The sequence below is a fragment of the Triturus cristatus genome, chromosome 6 (assembly GCF_964204655.1).
Source record: "Triturus cristatus chromosome 6, aTriCri1.1, whole genome shotgun sequence".
Taxonomy (NCBI): Eukaryota; Metazoa; Chordata; class Amphibia; order Caudata; family Salamandridae; genus Triturus; species Triturus cristatus.
In genome coordinates this window covers 857058779-857076437 of record NC_140589.1, presented here as the reverse complement: position 1 = coordinate 857076437, position 17659 = coordinate 857058779, and the positions used below count along the sequence as shown (strand labels likewise).

Below are 17659 nucleotides of genomic sequence, written 5' to 3'. Positions count from 1 at the left end.
GAAATGAGCCCTACTCTCCCCCCCCCCCCCCCCCTCCCAAGTGGTGCCCCCCAGGTCCCGGACCCTTGGAAGTGGTATTAGAGTTGCTGCTTCTGCCTAACCCTAAAACTTGGAACCAGGACCTACCTGCCAACCAATCCGCCCATGGTGTATCTCTGGTCGGCCTGACTACCTGGTAGCTCCGGTTGCGTGCTTCGCTGCACTAGTAAATCATGTTCAGCTGGACCGCTCACCGAAGGTATCTGGCCTTGTGGAGCCCTCATTGGCTACAGCCTGCAGCTTTGCCCCACTGTGGGATTTTGACTTCCAAAAAGGTGATAAACTCCGAAGGCAAATCTCTTTACCGCGACTCCGTCTAGCGGCCCACCTACAACAATGCCTCCTCCTCGGACACTGCTGAATGCCTTGCCCCTCTGAACTTTACCTTCTCTGAAACTTTTCTTGAACAATTCTACTAAGTCAGAAGGTAACTAGAGACCAGGCCCAATTCACCTTCTGTATCCAAACTCAGGCTCCATTGCGGTCGGCCTTAACTTTTGACTTTGCCCTAGTCTTGCGTGACCAGATACACATGTTGGCACTTTGTTCTCTTAGGCACTATTTTACACTTAAAACTTCAAACATTCATAACTCCGGTTCTGCTGATTGGGTTTAATTGTTTTGATGCCTTTTTATTTATTAAAATATAATCTATATTTCTAAACTAGTTTGGGATTGTTGTTGTATTGTATTTTTCAATCAATAAATCAATAAAAACGTTATTTCGGTCAGTATGACCTTAAAAGTGCAAATAACAATGCATACAGATTTGTTCAAAGACAGTTGTTTAGGGGGGCGTGGTCTGGCCACGCAGGAAGATGGCCGCCTGACGGGTGAGCTCCGCCGCGGGATGAGCCCTTAACGGACTATTCTCACCTTCCACCGGCTTTGGAATCTCCTCTCCGTGCCCTGCTGCAGCCGGAAGATGGGGGGCAGGATTTGGGCGAGTTTCGGAGGCATGACAATGGCTCTCTGTTGCTGACCGCCTCGACGATGTTCTGTGGTGATGTTGCCCGGCGCACTCTGCCTGACGTGTTCCTTCAGGCCGCCTCACTCTCCTCATGAAGCCGCGCCCCCGATGTTGACAACGGGCGCCTGCCTGGTTTCACTTTGGCCGCGCCTTCCTCAATATGCCTGCAGCAACGCCTCCTTCAGAGTTCAGGAGTTTCTGACAGGAACCATGATTTTTGCCGCGCTGTTCGTCAGCTACTGGTAGGGCTAATTTCTCCCATACTACTGTTGCAGCACCTTTGACGCGCATTTCGCACAGGATTTGTGCATTCCATTCTTCACACGGTCAACGGCTCTCTTGTAATTGGAATTTCTGGTTCCTCAAGCTCAGCTGAAATTTAAAAAAACGGAACCTTTCGTTCTTTTGAGAGTTGTTTACCCTCATCTTCACTGCAGCTACAATTTTGCGCTTTTTGACTATTGTTTAAGCTGGTGCTTCATGAAAATGGCTCTCTTTAGAGCAGACTGACTGACATACATTAGAATGTGTCTCCTCATAATGTCGTCATAGCGCTCTTGTCAACTTTTTCAGTCAGGAATTGTGTTCTCTGCTCCTGCATGGTCCATGACTAATCTGCATTCTGGAATATTGATTAATTTAGTCTCGTCATAATCGCAAATTTGTCTGCCACCGCCATAAGCGCACATACGCTGTTTCTCATTCTATTACTGCTATATTTCTGTGCCCTTTTGACTATAGCGATAAGTGATGCCTTGTTATTGCACAGATACCACTTTTTGAAAATATGCTTTCGCATTCCAGTGTTTGAAAGTGAGACATGGGTTTCTTCTTTTGGGGGGGCCAGTGTCCTATTATCATATATATGTACAGTTATTAATTGTGCTGCTCTGTATATTCCGACACTTTGCCATATTTTTTGTGCTCACATATAAGTATTTCATCACACGGAAAGACGCCTTCACGTATTTTCAAAGTTTCCATCAAGCCTATTCTTCAAATGTCTGCTCCCAAGCAAGGAAATAAGACTCCTAAACCACTTCTTTTCGCAGAAGCTCTTAAACAGTCTACTACTATGCCAACGAAAGGCAATGCATCCTCCTCGGCCCCTTCACATCACGCTGCGCCCTCTAATGGTGGGCAAGCGTCGGCGGCAACTATGCAGCGTATTCTGCATGAAATATCTGAGGTTAGTCGCCGACTAGATGACATGAACCTTACAATCACGTCCTTGGCTGAGGAGACCAAATCAATTAGAGCAGAACTCACCAGCTTCCATGTGAAGGTTGATTCCCTGGACTCCAGAGTTCTGGCAATGGAGAAACGATTTGATTCCCTTCCAAACAAAGAACAAGACCTTTTATTCTTACATAGCAAGCTCACTGATTTGGAAGACCGTAGTAGGAGGGACAACATCCGTTTTTTTGGTTTTCCAGAGCGCATTGAAGGACAAAACTCCAGTGCATTTTTGTGTCGTATACTTCCAAAGCTGACTGGCATTTCTTTCACTCCACCTCTGGAGATACAGCGGGCTCATAGACTTGGCCCTCCACGTAATGATCCTGCTGCGCGGCCACGACCGATCATTGCCTGTTTCCTTCGTCACGAACAAACAAGACAATTACTGGCTGCTGCTCGGTTACAAGGTTCTTTTTCCTTTGATGGCCATCGGATTCATATGGCAGCTGATTTCTCTAAGGAAACAAATGAGCGGCGGAAAGCCTTTCTCTCTATGCGACCTCAACTACGTCAATTAGGCATTAAGTATGGCCTATTTGAACCAGCACGTTTTCGCATCACCAAAGATGGAGATTCTAAGGACTTTTATGACCCAGAGCATCTTCAGCAATTCTTGGACTGTCTTCAACCTCAAGATATGGAGGTTTTCACTCCATCTTCGCAGCAGGATCAGTCCCATTCTCCCTATAAGTCTTCTACTCCATTGCCAGATCGCAGCAGACGCCCTCCTAGTAGTCCTCGGCCTCGTGGTAGGGACCTTGAAAGACTCCATCGCTCACAAGAAGATAGGAAATCTGCATCACAATCGGTTTCGTCGCCTCAATTCCCACAAGATCTGCAAAGAGACAAGTCTAGGTCTCCTCTTAAAACTCCTTCAGATGCGGACTGAATGATTCAGCCCTAGATCTCGGGGCAGGGACCTCGAACGACTCCATCGCTCACAAGAAGATAGGAAGTCAGCAATACAGTCGGTCTCAGCAGCCACATTCCCACAAGACTTACAAAGGGACAAGTCCCGCTCTCCTCTTAAAATCCCTTCGGATGCGGACTGAATAATACTCCCTCATGTGGGAAAAATCACTTCTTGACCTATTGGCAGCTTATCGTAGACTTTCGGTCCTTGCGGGCCTTGTTTATATTGTTAAATCATTATTATATTTTTGGCATTTTTCGCTGTTATAATATCTGATTGCCTTTTCTTTTTTACCTCTTTTCTCACTAGCTTCTTATCTTACCTCTTTTCCTTTTCACTTTGCCTTCTGCTATATCTCTGCCTTATAATGCTATTCTTTTTTCTCCCTGTATTTCTCACTTTTCATGTTACAATTTTATTGCATATTCTCAACTGGTTTTGCAGTTACCCGGGTGCATTGGCGCCTAATTGTTTGATTATAGTAGTATCACCTTATTTGCTCGTATGCATATTGGTATAGATTTTTGATATATGTGTATGATATGTTTTATGCGCTTAGGTTACCTCACATTTAATTACTGCAATATTTCTCCTCTTCTGTAGTGTTGCTTCTCAATCTCTATTTGGCTTTCTCTACCTTCTTCTGTTCTTTTTTTTTTTATATTGCTCTTTTGGGCTTCCCTTCTATATTATTAATGCCTTCTTAATTGCTTCTCTCTTTCTGTGGGGTCTTTTCCCGTGGCGGCGCTCTAGTGCGCCCAGACCCGCGGGTAACAGTTTTACGGTTTCTTGTTCTTTACTCGCTATTACTCCATAGTTTCTTTATTACTGTACTATTTTCTAAATTTTACCTTCTTTCGTCTTTAATTTTTTATTGTTTTCTTTATGCATTTCATCTAGATTAAAAGTACTACTTCCACTTATATTCTTTCTGTTTCCTCTTTCTTTTGTCATTTCTCTCCCTTTTCTTTTTGTCTGGTTCACCACGTTGTTTTGTGCTTTATATTATTTCCTTCCTCCTGATTTTTGCTCTATTCTACTATGACACAGGCACATTCTCTGAATGCGATCACTTGGAATGTACATGGCCTCACCCATTACATAAAGCGGAAGAAAGTACTTTCCTATCTCCAGACCAAACATGTAGATGTGGCCTTGCTTCAGGAGACCCATTTGGATGCTCTGGAGTCGGATAAACTTTGCAGAGACTGGGTGGGCAAGGTTATCCATAGTAGTGTTCAACAAGACGATTCCTCAGACACAGGCCCTCTCCGCAAATGTGGAGTAGCAATCCTCCTTCGCAAATCCCTCCCGGTCACTGTCTCTAAAACATGGTCAGATGTAAATGGCCGTTATGTATTTGCCAAACTTAAAATTGGAGAGTCTCACATTTGTGTAGGGTCTGTCTATGCCCCTACGGGTACCAAAAAAACATTCTTTCTCCAACGTTCCCGTTTGCTGCTTGAAATTAATGCATCACAATATTTGATTGGCGGAGACTGGAATGTGACGCAAGATTCCATTCTAGACAAAACTGGCCCATTAGATAGGGGCAATGCGTCAGACAGAGCCTTGTTGGGGGACATCATATCAGATATTGGACTGGTTGACCATTGGCGTTTTAGCCATCCAACAGATAAGGAATATACTTTCTTCTCTTCGGCCCATGGTACATTTTCTCGTCTTGATTATTTCCTTATTTCTCATAACACAGTTCAATTCGTTACAGACTCCTGCATCCTGGAAGCGGCCTTGTCTGATCACTCTCCGGTTCTCCTTTCCCTTGATCTGGGTCTCTCTCGGCCTGGACGTAAACCATGGCGAATGAGCATCCAACGCCACAGGACTCCTGCTGGTAAGGCCCAACTGCAATCACACCTTCAAAATTATCTTTCTACTAACCAGGGGTCTGTCACCTCCAGCAGGACTCTTTGGGCCGCGGCGAAGGCTACTTTGAGGGGGCAATTAATGCGTGATGCAGCAATTGCTAATAAACAAAATGCAAGGAGACAAAGTGAGCTCGAATCTGATATACAAACATATTCTCGCTTATACACCGCATCTCCGTCTCTACAAAACCGCAAATTACTAGAGCAAGCTCGAATGGCCTTAAATAGCCTTTTTACATCTAAAGCAGAATTCGCTTTACAGAAAATGAAAGGCCGGCATTACGAGCAAGGGGAAAAGGCGGGAAGGTTATTAGCCGCGCAGCTGCGTCAGAGGGAGGCGTCCATGGCCATTCCGGCCATTAGATATACGCAAGGTCACCTGTGCACGAAACCTCAAGACATCGTTAATGAGTTTGCCTCTTTTTACGAATCTCTTTACACCTCCGATAGTAGAATGGACTCGGATAAAATGACAGCATTTCTTGCAAAAGTACATCTTCCTTCTCTTTCGGCGGAGGGCAGAGCCATCCTAGAGGGTGAAATAACCAGAGATGAGGTCTCTAGTGCGATTACTGCCCTGCCCTATCACAAGGCCCCTGGTGAAGATGGATTTCCCCCTGAGTTCTATCGCTGGGCAGGTCACAATATTATTGATACCCTACATGCCGCATTCCAGGAGGCGGATAGTTCATCTTCACTAGGACCTCTTTCTAACAAGGCTATTATTGTTGTGCTTCCAAAGCCAGGTAAGGACCCCCAGCTCTGCAGTAGCTATCGCCCCATCTCTTTATTGAACACTGATATTAAGATCCTGGCCAGCATTCTTGCTTCGCGTTTGCGTAAGGTCTTGCCTTCCTTGATACACCATTCTCAAGTAGGCTTTGTACCGGGTCGATCCTCACGGAACCATCTGCGTTCTCTGGCCCATGCATTATGGTCGGCTCAACATCTTAAGGATGATGCGTTAGCCCTTTCACTTGACGCAGAAAAGGCGTTCGACCGCATTGAATGGAATTATCTTTTCAAAGTCATGGATAGATTTGGTTTAGGCACGAAATTTATTGATAAGGTACGCTTATTATACGACCATCCTTCTGCTCAGGTAAACTGTGGTGGGTTTCTATCAGACACCTTTACCATTAAGAGAGGGACACGTCAAGGATGTCCACTATCCCCTCTTTTGTTTCTTCTGGCTATGGAGCCCTTGGCCGCCACCATTCGTCAATCGGATGAGGTCTCTGGTGTCCCCCTTCCAATTGGACATTCTAAAATATACTTATATGCTGATGATATCCTACTCACCCTTACTCGTCTTCCCCGGTCGATTCCTTCTCTTCTTCACATTATTAATGATTTCTCCTCTTTTTCAGGATATAAGATCAATTGGGACAAGAGTGAGGCTTTGCCCATCTCTAACGGTACCACCAAAGCAGCCATTTTTGGATTTCCTTTTCATTGGCAGCCTTCACGCCTTAAATACTTGGGTGTCCTCGTTAATAAAGGATTTCAAGATATGGTTGCAGATAATTTATCTCCTCTTATATCCCAAATGCAACGGAATTTTGACAAATGGAAAGCTTTGGGCCTTTCTCTTTGGGGCAGAACTCAGGCGGTTAAAATGGTTACCCTTCCGAGATTTATATACATTCTAGGTATGCTTCCTTTACAGATCCCTCTATCCTTACTTCGATCAATAGATGCCCAGATTAAAACTTTCATCTGGGGTACTATGAAGCCGCGACTTGCTATCACTAAGTTGAAGGCTCACCAATTATCTGGCGGAATCGGTCTTCCTTCTATTGAACACTACTCTTTGGCGTTACATATTTCCCAAATCTCATATTTTTTACCTGGCATCAAGGATTTACCACAATGGGTTCAAATAGAAAGACATCTTCTATCCTCGGAATCAAACCTTTCTCCTCTGTATGGTACTGGCTCTAGTCGTTCTGACCCAAAAAACCCGATACTATCTGCCATGCATAAATCCTGGCAGAGAAGTCATAGATTATTAGGCTCAAACTCCAGAATACATGCTAAGGCTCCCTTGTGGAATAATTCGGGGATCCGTATTAATGGCCGTATGTTATCCTGGCCTGAATGGCGAGATGCAGGTATTCTCTATCCGGATCAACTCCTACATGATGGGGATTTTAAGTCATTCTCTCAGCTCAGGGTAGAATTTGATCTTCCCCTTCATCATTCTTCCAAATACCTTCAACTCCAACAATGTTTAAAGACCCATATGGGAACTTCACCATGGCTCCTGCAGGATTCTCCTATATTATCCTATTTGCACATTTGGGGGAAATTTAAGGGTGTTACTTCTGGTATATACAAAATTTTTTCATCTCATCTTTTTTCTAAATCTCTTTCACATGATCTCCAGCGTAAATGGCAATCTCGTCTCTCCATTTCCTTTTCCGATGCTGAGTGGGATTTGATTCTAGAGAATTTAAATAAGGGAGCTCGTGAATCAAGGCTTAAATTTTGTCTTTTTAAAATTCTGCATGATTGGCACTGGTCTCCTGTCAAATTACACCAAGCTGGTCTTCTCTCTCATTCTAACTGCTGGAGATGCTTCAATTCAGGTTGTGATATTACTCATATCATTTGTGAATGTCCTAGTATTCAACCCTATTGGACTTTTATCGGTGCTACTTTGAAATCTACTATGCCCCTAAAATTGCCACTTACATCTACTAACATTCTCCTACATGACTTACGTCATTCCCCAAAGCTCACGAAGCCACAACTCCGTCTTTATCATACTTCAATTGCTACTGCCAAAATATGTATACTGCGTCATTGGAAATCAACTATGCCTCCATCACAGGAGGACTGGTTGGTGGCAATGATGCAAACTGCTTCCCATGAACGTACAATCTATAATCTTCAAGATCAAAACGACACCTTTCTTCGAATATGGTCTCAATTTCTTAAATCAAATGCTGCTGATCCTCTGGCCTCCACTTCTACTCAAACACACTAATCAACTTTCACTTTTCTGTCCTTTGTTTTTTTCTCTTCTCTCTGTTCCCTCACAATCCTTTGCTTCCTCCGTTGTGGTATTCTTCTGTTTTTATTTAATTATTTTTTCCTTTGTTCTATTTCTTTATATTTCCAGCACTCTTTATTCTACTATGTTTTTCTTCTCTCTCTTTTCCCTATTGCTCACTCTTATTACATGTTATTCTGGGTTTTGATATCTTCGTTGCATTAATTTGTATTTATCTATTTAAACGCATATTTATATCGTATTTATTTATCAATTTCTTATTCCATGATTCCTTCTAACATGTAATTATTCTCTTTTATTTACTATTGCATATGCTCTAATGTATTTGTCTTATAAAATTCAATAAAAAATTTCAACACAAAGACAGTTGTTTAAACAAGAGTAGGCATAACTTGGCATACATATTAGTCGATAAAGATTACCTAACACAGTTTTAGGATGTATTGTATTTTTACTTTACCACTGTTTGAGTGCTGCATAAATACTTTATACATTGCCTCTAAATTAAGCCTGACTGTTTTTGCACAAAACTACCAGAGGGTTATGCACAGGTTAATTTAGTGACTTTTGTGTTTCATGCTTACCAGGATTATTGCTGTTGCTTGAGAAGAGTTTAAACCCCTGTCTACCAATTACCCAGTTTCTTGCGGTATTTTTAGGTGAAATTTTACATCAGCCTACTAATGTAAAGGTTTTTAAGCAATGCCTCGATGTATGCATTCATTAAAATCCACAGAAATTATTAATAGTTTCATTTTGCACATTGTAAAACCTACCAAAAAGAGTGCCTAATAATGACATTCTGTCAGGACAACTTGTGCCTGTGAACATGCATTTTCTTTTGTTTAATTAAGGCAATCAAATGCCTTGTTATCTAATTAAAACAGCATAAGTCATTTCGCAGACAGCAATTACCTTACAGTGGGAAAATGCAAAGTATCCCAGAATTCTTTGGTGACAGGCCTTAGGGGCCATCAGAAAAGCACATAACGTGTTTCTTTGAAATTACAGATGCAGCAACGGTCCTTTTGCGGCATCTCTATTTACAGATATTCTGTCACATTAAAGGCTGCATTTATGACAAAGGTACAAAGGCCCTTTTTCATCAGCCCGGGGTGGTTATTTTATGTGTCGATGCAACTGTTTCTAGCATCACATCGGAAAAAGAAATATGTTTCCCTTCACCTACGAGTGCCTGGGGGAGTTTTTTTTTCAGCGACAGAAATGCATTTTAATGCTCACTAGCACAGTCTAAATAGAATTGAGAATTTAAAAATGTTCTTGATGTCTTTTCTGCCGTCATTTAGAAATCATCGACAGCTGTAAACTATCAGTGGGGCAGTAAAGATTCGCCTTTCTTTTTTATTTCTTTGCAACTTCATTTGCATTCCCGTATTTTATTGAACAGCCATGTTCGCTCGTGTGATATACTGTTACTCCCTCTATGCTGAAATACCCTTCAAAACTATTCTCAGAAAGATGTGAAAAATATTAAACAGCATGCCTATACTCTATCAGGAAGTATATGCAGGTTGATTAACTGTGCGCATTATCTTCCAGACAGACATTAATGAAATTATCTCTAGTCTTAGCACTTTGATTGGGTGTTAAAGAAGCACTGTAACCAAAAAGCGTTCAATATTCATTATCTCAATTGATCTGATCTCAAAACACCGTGACTAGTGACTTAATTGTACTCTTTCTTTGTGTCATGGCCATTAGTCTTTCAGAATTTTTTGGCAAACAAGAAATGGTGGGCCTTATTTACAAGAAAGTAATGCAGCGTGGTGCCCAAGCTACTCGGCTGCTCCGTGCCGCATCACTGTCAAAGCACAGGGATGCATCATATTTACAACAATATGAGGATCCCTATGCTCTCCCCTGCACTTGCGCACAATTGGCTGCCATGTGCCAAAGCAGGGACCCTTGTACCATGGTGCAAGGGTGCCTGCGTTGCGGGGATGATTGTTTTTGTGCAAGAAGGGACACCTTCCTGCACAAAAACAATCACAAGAGGTGTTTTCCTCTTTCTATGCATGCTGCAGAATGCAGCACGCATAGAAAGAGGGACAAACGGAGAGAAATAAAAGTATTTCTCCTAGTTTCGCCTCCTTACGCCTCCCATGGCGAGGTGTAGGCTTCTGGTGCATTCACAGGTTTACAAAACGTTGTACATCTAGGAGTGCGGCAGAATCCATGGGTTTTCTGTGAGAACACCCACAGCAACTCCCATGGCACGACTCTTTCACCTAAAGTGCTGCACGAATAGGGCCGTATTTATAAGGCTTTACGTGGCCTTGTAAATTTGGAGCACCACACCCTGGTGCTGGTGCGTTAAAAAAACGTGACACACTGGCGGCACAAGGGTCTGTAAATATGCCCCTGTGTTTTTGTTACTGCCTAAAGGGATTATTTAGAGTTTTGTGGATGCAGAACAGCCACCAAAAATCAGTGGATGTTCCATCCGCTCCAATTACAGTGTATACATTTACATCATGTATCAATCTAGAGTAGTATTTCACAGTAGCTATGAGCCAGGAGAGCAGAAAAATATGTTTTCAAGACTGCTTTACCAGCTTCTTTCCTCATCCTGCCTCCGTTTCTTTGAGTCTATGTTTGCCTATCGAAAACAGCTCACAGCGTCAGGGAGTCTTCAGAATCACCAAAACATGCCTGAACTGGAATAGAAAGTGAAGAGGTATATCCATTCGAAAAGAAAGGGACAGCTGAAGCGAATTCCAGCAGAAATCTGTATGGTGTCAGTCTTAATCTCTTGGTCATAAAGCAGTTTGCATTGCTTTCTTTTTTAAGTTTAAGTTTATTGAGACCAGCAAGAAAATACAATACACAATGAAAATCCGGTCAGAGAACATGAGTACTTATGTTATGAACAATAAAGGATATTAAGCATAAAGGGTACAATAAACATGGTGACCTAGAAAAGAAGAAGGGAGAGAGAAAAAGAAAAGAGGGGGAGGGAGGGGGAGGGAGCAATAAGAATTTCGTTGGGGAGAGTTCAGAGCAATCAAGGGCAACAAAAGAGGTAAAATGAAGCATTACATTGCATGTATTGTAAAACTCAAACGCATATAGTGATGTAAAGGGAGGAGTACAGTATACAAGAACAATAATAAATTATTCAAACAAAAGACAACGAAATTAAATCAAGGCGGTTTGCGGACATCATCCGATGTTCTCACAATAACAGTAATGGGAGTATTTGGGGGGGGGGGAAGCAGATAAATATGTAGTGAGAGGAAGCCATAACAAATCCCTTTTAATTGCTAGTGAAATAGGGGTAACATAGTTGGTGTCAAGTCTGTGATTAAAACAGATGGCGTTCCACCAGGCTCTGTAAGTGACTTTATCCGCGTGTTTCCAATTCAGGGTAATTAGATGTAAGGCTATAGCAATTAACAAATCTATTAACTGACAATGTGGTGAAGGATGAGGCCATGAGGGGGATAGGGAACCAAGGAATATATTTGAAAGGGAAAAAGGAACTTTAGTGTTAAATATCTTGTTAATTTGAGACCAAACTAAGAGCCAGAATTTAGCAATGTAAGGGCAATCAAATAGCATATGTTTTAAGTCAGCCTTTAAACATGAGCAGGACCAGCAGTGTGATGAAGTGGTGGAAGAAAAGGAAGCCAATTGTGCGGGTGAGTATAATGCACGGTGGTATACAAAATAAAGAGTCTGAGTGGTATTGGCCGCCCGCGAAGTTTTATGAATCTTTAACCACAGCTTATCCCACAAAGGGACAGACCAGGAATGTAGTAAATCTTTTTCCCATGCCAGCTCAGTCCTTGTTTTGCACCGCGTTGCCAGAGATAAGAGACCATTGTAGAGGGAAGATGCAGAAGGGGAAGCGTTTATCAATGGAAACAAAGTAGAGCAAGTTGTGGGGAGGTTTGGAGAAGGTGGGAGCGATGAGAGATATTGGTGAAGAGAGGGAAGCAGAAGGTCATATTGCTTTTTACAGGAATTAGGAAGGGTAAAGTCAGATTTAAGGACTGAGAAGGGAAGAGGTGTACCGTCCATTAAGAGTTGGGAAATCCATTTCAAGCCCTTGGAGTGCCATATCTTCCAGTAGAAAGCACGATTTTTAATACGTAGTAACTTATTATGCCAAATAGGTTGTTGAGAAAGTGAGTCACGTGAGGGATAAGAGGCTGGTAGGAGAGGAGTTAAAAGTTTTCGCGTGTGAGAGATAACAGGGTGACGCAAAGAAGAAGTGTGCGCAGAGAAGGCAAGGGATTCCAAAAAGGCGAAGGGGGAAGTAAAAAACTTCTCGATGTTAAGCCAAATTGGAGGATAGGTAGGAAGGTCCGAAGAAAGCCATGAAGAGGCTTGTTTCAGGGAAAATGCGTGGTGATAAGATTTAAAGTCAGGAAACTTAAGCCCACCATTTAATTTATCTTTTTTAAGAGTAGATAAGGCTATCCGAGGGGGTTTACCTTTCCAGAGGAATTTTAGTAAAGTGCGGTCTAATATCTTAAAGTAATAATCTGGGATGTGTACAGGAATCATTGAGAGAGAATATAAAATGACGGGGGCAAGCATCATCTTAATGGAGTCTAACCTACCCCACCAAGAGAGAAAAAGAGGGTGCCACTTGGTAATAGAGTCCTTTAGCTTCTTAGTAATGTAATCAAAATTGTGTTTGAGAGTTTTGGAAATAGACGGGGAGAACCATAATCCTAAATATTTTAATTTAGAGGATTGCCAGGAAAAACCGGTATGATCAAAATAGTGTTTAAGACACAAAACATTGAGGGGCAAGACTTCACATTTATCACGATTTAGGCGGTATCCTGAGAGTTTTGAAAACGCATCTACTTGGGAAAGGAAAGGAGGAAGAGAAGTATCGGGATTGGAGCAGTATAACAGAATATCGTCTGCATAAACAGACATTTTGACTTGGTGGGTACCTAAATGGAATCCTGTAATTAGGGAGTCCTGTCTGATTTTGGTAAGGAAAGGCTCCAATGCCACTACAAATAGGAGAGGGGATAGGGGGCAACCCTGCCGTACACCTCTTGAAAGAGAAAAATAATCGGAGACCTTACCATTAGCAAAAATAGACGCTTTAGGACCAGAGTATAAGAGAGAAATAAAGGAAATTAACTTAGAGGGAAACCCTATCCATTGAAGAGCGCGGAACATAAAGTCCCAGCCAATCCTATCAAAAGCCTTTTCGGCGTCTAAAGCTATGGCAGCAAGCGGGTAGTCTAAGGAAGAGGCCTTGCTAAGAATGTTAAAAAAGACTCTAGAATTATCAGAGGATAAGCGACCTTTTACAAAGCCCGATTGCTCCGAACCAAGAAGCTCAGGTAAAATTGGGTCAATACGTAAGGCAAGAATTTTAGCAAAAATTTTATAATCCGTGTTCACTACAGATATCGGGCGATAGTTTTTACAGAAAGAGGAATCCTTGCCTTCTTTGGGGATTAGGCAGATCATAGCATCTTGGAAGGTACCTTGAGATGATCCGTTTGCGATAAAAGAAGTAAACAAAAGAAGAAGTTGTGGGAGGAGGAGTTTCGAAAAGTGTTCATAAAATTCGATGGTAAAACCATCAGGACCAGGGGTTTTCCCTCGCCTCAAGACCGATACGGCATGAGAAATTTCTGCTAGTGTGATATCTGACTGCAGTGAATCAAAATCAATATGTTGCGAGGGAGGAGAAGGGATGGATTGGAAGTAGGAGGAAAGATCAGATTGAAGAGGTTGGGCCTCAGGGGTGTAGAGAGTTTTATAAAAGGAGACAAACTCATTTAAGATATCTTCATCCTTGAGAAGAGTGTCACCATTGGAATTCTTCAGAGACTCTATCCTAGTTCTGTCTCGCCGAGATTTTAGATAGTTGGCCAGTAGCTTCCCCATTTTATTCTGACCTCCATAGTAACGAGCACTACACTTCAGGAGATAAGAAGAAGCCGCTTCTGTGGATGCTTTGTTGAAGGTAATTTTGGCAGTGATAAGATCTTTCAAAGAAGCTTCAGAGTACGAGTGGTAGTAGGCGTATTCTAATTTTTTAATTTTGGCAAGCAATTGAGCCGATTGTTTCTCAAAAACTTTTTTCTTCCGAGAAACAAAGTTAATAATAAAGCCTCTGGAAGCTGCTTTAAAAGAATCCCAAATCATAGCAGGGGAGGAATCATGAGTAGTGTTTATGGTGAAAAATTCTGACGAAAAAGAACTGAACTGGCTGGAAAAATTAGGATCTGTAAGTAGTGAATTATTAAAACGCCAACGTCCAGCACCTGGGGTGTGAGGAAGAAGGTCAAAATCAACAGAAACCGGGGCGTGATCTGAAATTAAAATGGAGCCTATTTCTGAATGAAGTACGTGTTGCGTTAGAGGTTTACTTAAAAAGAGGTAGTCAATACGGGATTGTGATTTGTGCGGGGGGGAGAAAAAGCTATATTCACGGAGTTCAGGGTGACATAGTCTCCAGATGTCAACTAAAGACTTTTGATGGATGGTGGAAGCAAATTGTGAGTGCATTTTGTTGTTTACAAATCTGACTGGGGAATTCCTATCGAAAATGGGATCACAAACTTGATTACAATCACCCCCAAAAACAATATAATCATCTGTAAGGGAGAGCAACTTATCAGAAATATGCAACCAAAAAACATTGTCAACTGAAACTGGAGCATAAACGTTGAAGAAAACCACTGGTATTTTGTCAATAAGTAATTTAACAATTAACCAACGACCTTCAGAATCAGTTTCTTGAGAAATCACCGATACATTAAACTTTTTATGAGTAAGAATAAGAACACCATTTTTCTTACCTAAAGCTGGAGAAGAAAACACATTACCTACCCAACATCTTTTTAATTTAGATGCTTCAGCCTCAGGAAGGTGGGTTTCCTGAAGGAAAGCAACATCAGATTTTAACTTTGCTAAGTGGGAAAGAACTCGTTGTCTTTTAATGGGATTGTTCAATCCTTTAACATTCCATGTGATAACTCTGAACTTGGCTGGATGAGATTGAATTCAAAAACCATGAACATACAATGCGATAAATAGGGTTGAGATTGGAAAGAGTAGAGAAATGAGAACTCAGAAATGTACAAAGAAGAAGATAAGAGAGGAAGAGATTAAAAACAATGGTATTAAGAAATTCGATAAGGGATAAGGAACAGAAGCAAGGAATATGGATTTGCAAATGACCAAAGAAGGGGAGAAGGGGGTAGAAAGAGGGAGGCGAAAGCGGGAAGAAAAGAAAAGGAGAAAAGAAAAAGAAAAAGAGGAGAAGAGAAACAATGACAGAGAACAGCACAGAAAGCATAAAAGTAGAATATGAACAAAGGGCATACTTACATGAAGAAGATCCAAGAGAACAAGGGGGAGGGGAAGAAGCCACACGAGACAGACAGCCCATCCAGGCTGACCAGACGGAGGACGAGGGGGAAAACGCCAATAAAATAGGATATCTACGGATGCGAGAGGGAACAAAAGAACAAAAACGTTAAAAACTATTTAGCACAGTAAGCGATGAGGAATAGGGGAGTTAAAACAGAGCAAAACGATTAGGTACCAACTCAAATTAAATTAAGAAGACCATTCAAACTAAAAAGAACACCAAAGAATACATGAGGGATGGTGATAAAGAGAAACAATGAATGAAAGAACCATAAGAAAAATCATCAGAACATCAAGTAACATTTGACGACGAGGGTCCCGAAGCTTCCATGGTCTCCGTCCTGTGAAAGTTTATGAAACTCTGTAACTGCTGCGGATCTTCATAGGATGTTGTCTTGTTATTAAACGTGACCTTAAAGAGGCAGGGGTGAAAAAGACCATAACGTGCTCCCATGGCACGAAGAGTAGGTCTCATATCAAGAAAGGCCTTACGTCTGTTGGCTGTGGACTTGGCATAATCTTGAGCGAAAAACAAAGTGGCACCGGACCAGGTGACTCGTTGAGAGGATTTGGCCGCTGACAAAACCTTTAGCAAGTCCGTGTACTCCAAAAAGTACAAAATGACACCTCTCGGCCTCTGTGAAGGAGATGCACTCGATGGAAGACGCCCTAACCTATGGGCTCGCTGAATGTTGAGAGCGGTGTCTTCTGGCATATGGAGAATTTTGGGTAGGAAAGTTTTAAAGAAAGTAGGAGGGTCCGACCCCTCTGATCCCTCCACCAGACCATAAATACGCAGGTTATTCCGCCTATTACGGTTTTCAAGGTCCTCAACTTGGCGTTGAAGGGCAGACACTTGAGATTGAAGGTGAGAGACATTGGTGTTAGTGTCCGTAAAGGAAGACATGTGACTTTCCACTGCAGTAATTCGTGTATCAAGTTGAGCCCAAGAGTCAGTGAGGACTTGTAGTTTATTATTTGTTTCCTCCATAAAGGGACGAAGGGCCCTGATTTCTTCCAGTAGTGTTTCCATAGAAATAGGCGAGGTCGATTTAGGAGGAGAAGGTGGGTTGTGCTTTAGACGTTTGGTGACAGACTTCACAGCAGGTACTGGCGAGGGAGAGGGATCCATATTCTCCGTGGGGTCTTGTGAGGATAACAGTGAATCCTCTAGTTTGGAGAAGGCAGTAAAAACTTTTGAATTTTTGATAAGGGTATACTTGGGCGCAGGGTGTTTAGCAAGTGAGCCTTTCGTTCTCCCCATAAGAGGCAAGTCCAACAGTCCAGGTGAGCGAGAGGGGCAGAGACGTGACCCAGAAGGAGAGTATCACTAGTTAAATGGTTAACATCACTGTCAGATCCAGCAAGTATCAGAAAGCCTCATTGAAGCGCGTGTTTGAACTGAGTTAGAGAAATAGTCATTGAATTGACGTATCCGTAAAAATGAGGCAGTTCCATAAAATCATTTCAATATCTGAGACAAGAACACTCGTCAAGAACAGCCATGAATGAGGAAGAACTGTGTTATCTGAGGAGAACAGTACAGAAAAACACTCTCGTGAAGTGCGTGCATAAAATGGCGGCTGAATCGAAGAAGAAGACGCTACACAAACTACGCACCTTTCGTATTCTCCAGAAATATGTCATTGAGATTGTCCAAAGTTGGTGAAGAAATGAAAACAAAAGCCAGAGTTGAGCAGAATAATAGCCAAAAGGGAGAAAAACCAATTTTGCAGCATGCTTCTTCAAGTCAACAGCTTACATTCTCCTCAGGCGAAAAAACAAAATGGCGGCCATTCCGAAAACGGGGCCTCCGAGGGAATTAAAGAGGATTAAATGCAGCTTACTGACATAGCGACTGCAAAATTCAGTGCTCCGGATGTTCAGACAGCCTGTCCTCACTTTGTGGCATCCTCGTACTCGTAATTACGAGAGAAAAAAATCGGCGCTATCCTCCCGACCCCGGGAGCGTCAGGGAAGAGCCGCCATCTTCGTAAGGCGTTAACCACGCCCCCTGCATTGCTTTCTGAGCAGGTCCCGGTGTCTGCCTCCCTGTTGCTTGCATGGTTTTGCTTCCCCGATACTGCTGTTGGTTTACCAGTCTCTTTCTCATAATGCTTGATTTTACCACATCCTGTGTGCCTAATCCTTTGTTATTTGTTATTTTTGCTGTCATTTGTTGTCTTTGGCGCTGTTTTCTCCTCCCCCAC

The 17659-nt window shown here is 42.3% G+C and overlaps 1 protein-coding gene across 1 annotated transcript in view; it reads right to left on the bottom strand.

Annotated features, from left to right (window-relative positions):
• Positions 1-17659, bottom strand: part of LOC146817963 (uncharacterized) — a 154361-nt gene that overhangs the window by 15657 nt on the left and 121045 nt on the right. Inside the window, exon 3 of the mRNA XM_085609276.1 lies at positions 15408-15520. Within this exon, the coding sequence (XP_085465402.1) occupies positions 15408-15520 (113 nt within the window). The remainder of the gene's footprint in view (positions 1-15407; positions 15521-17659) is intronic.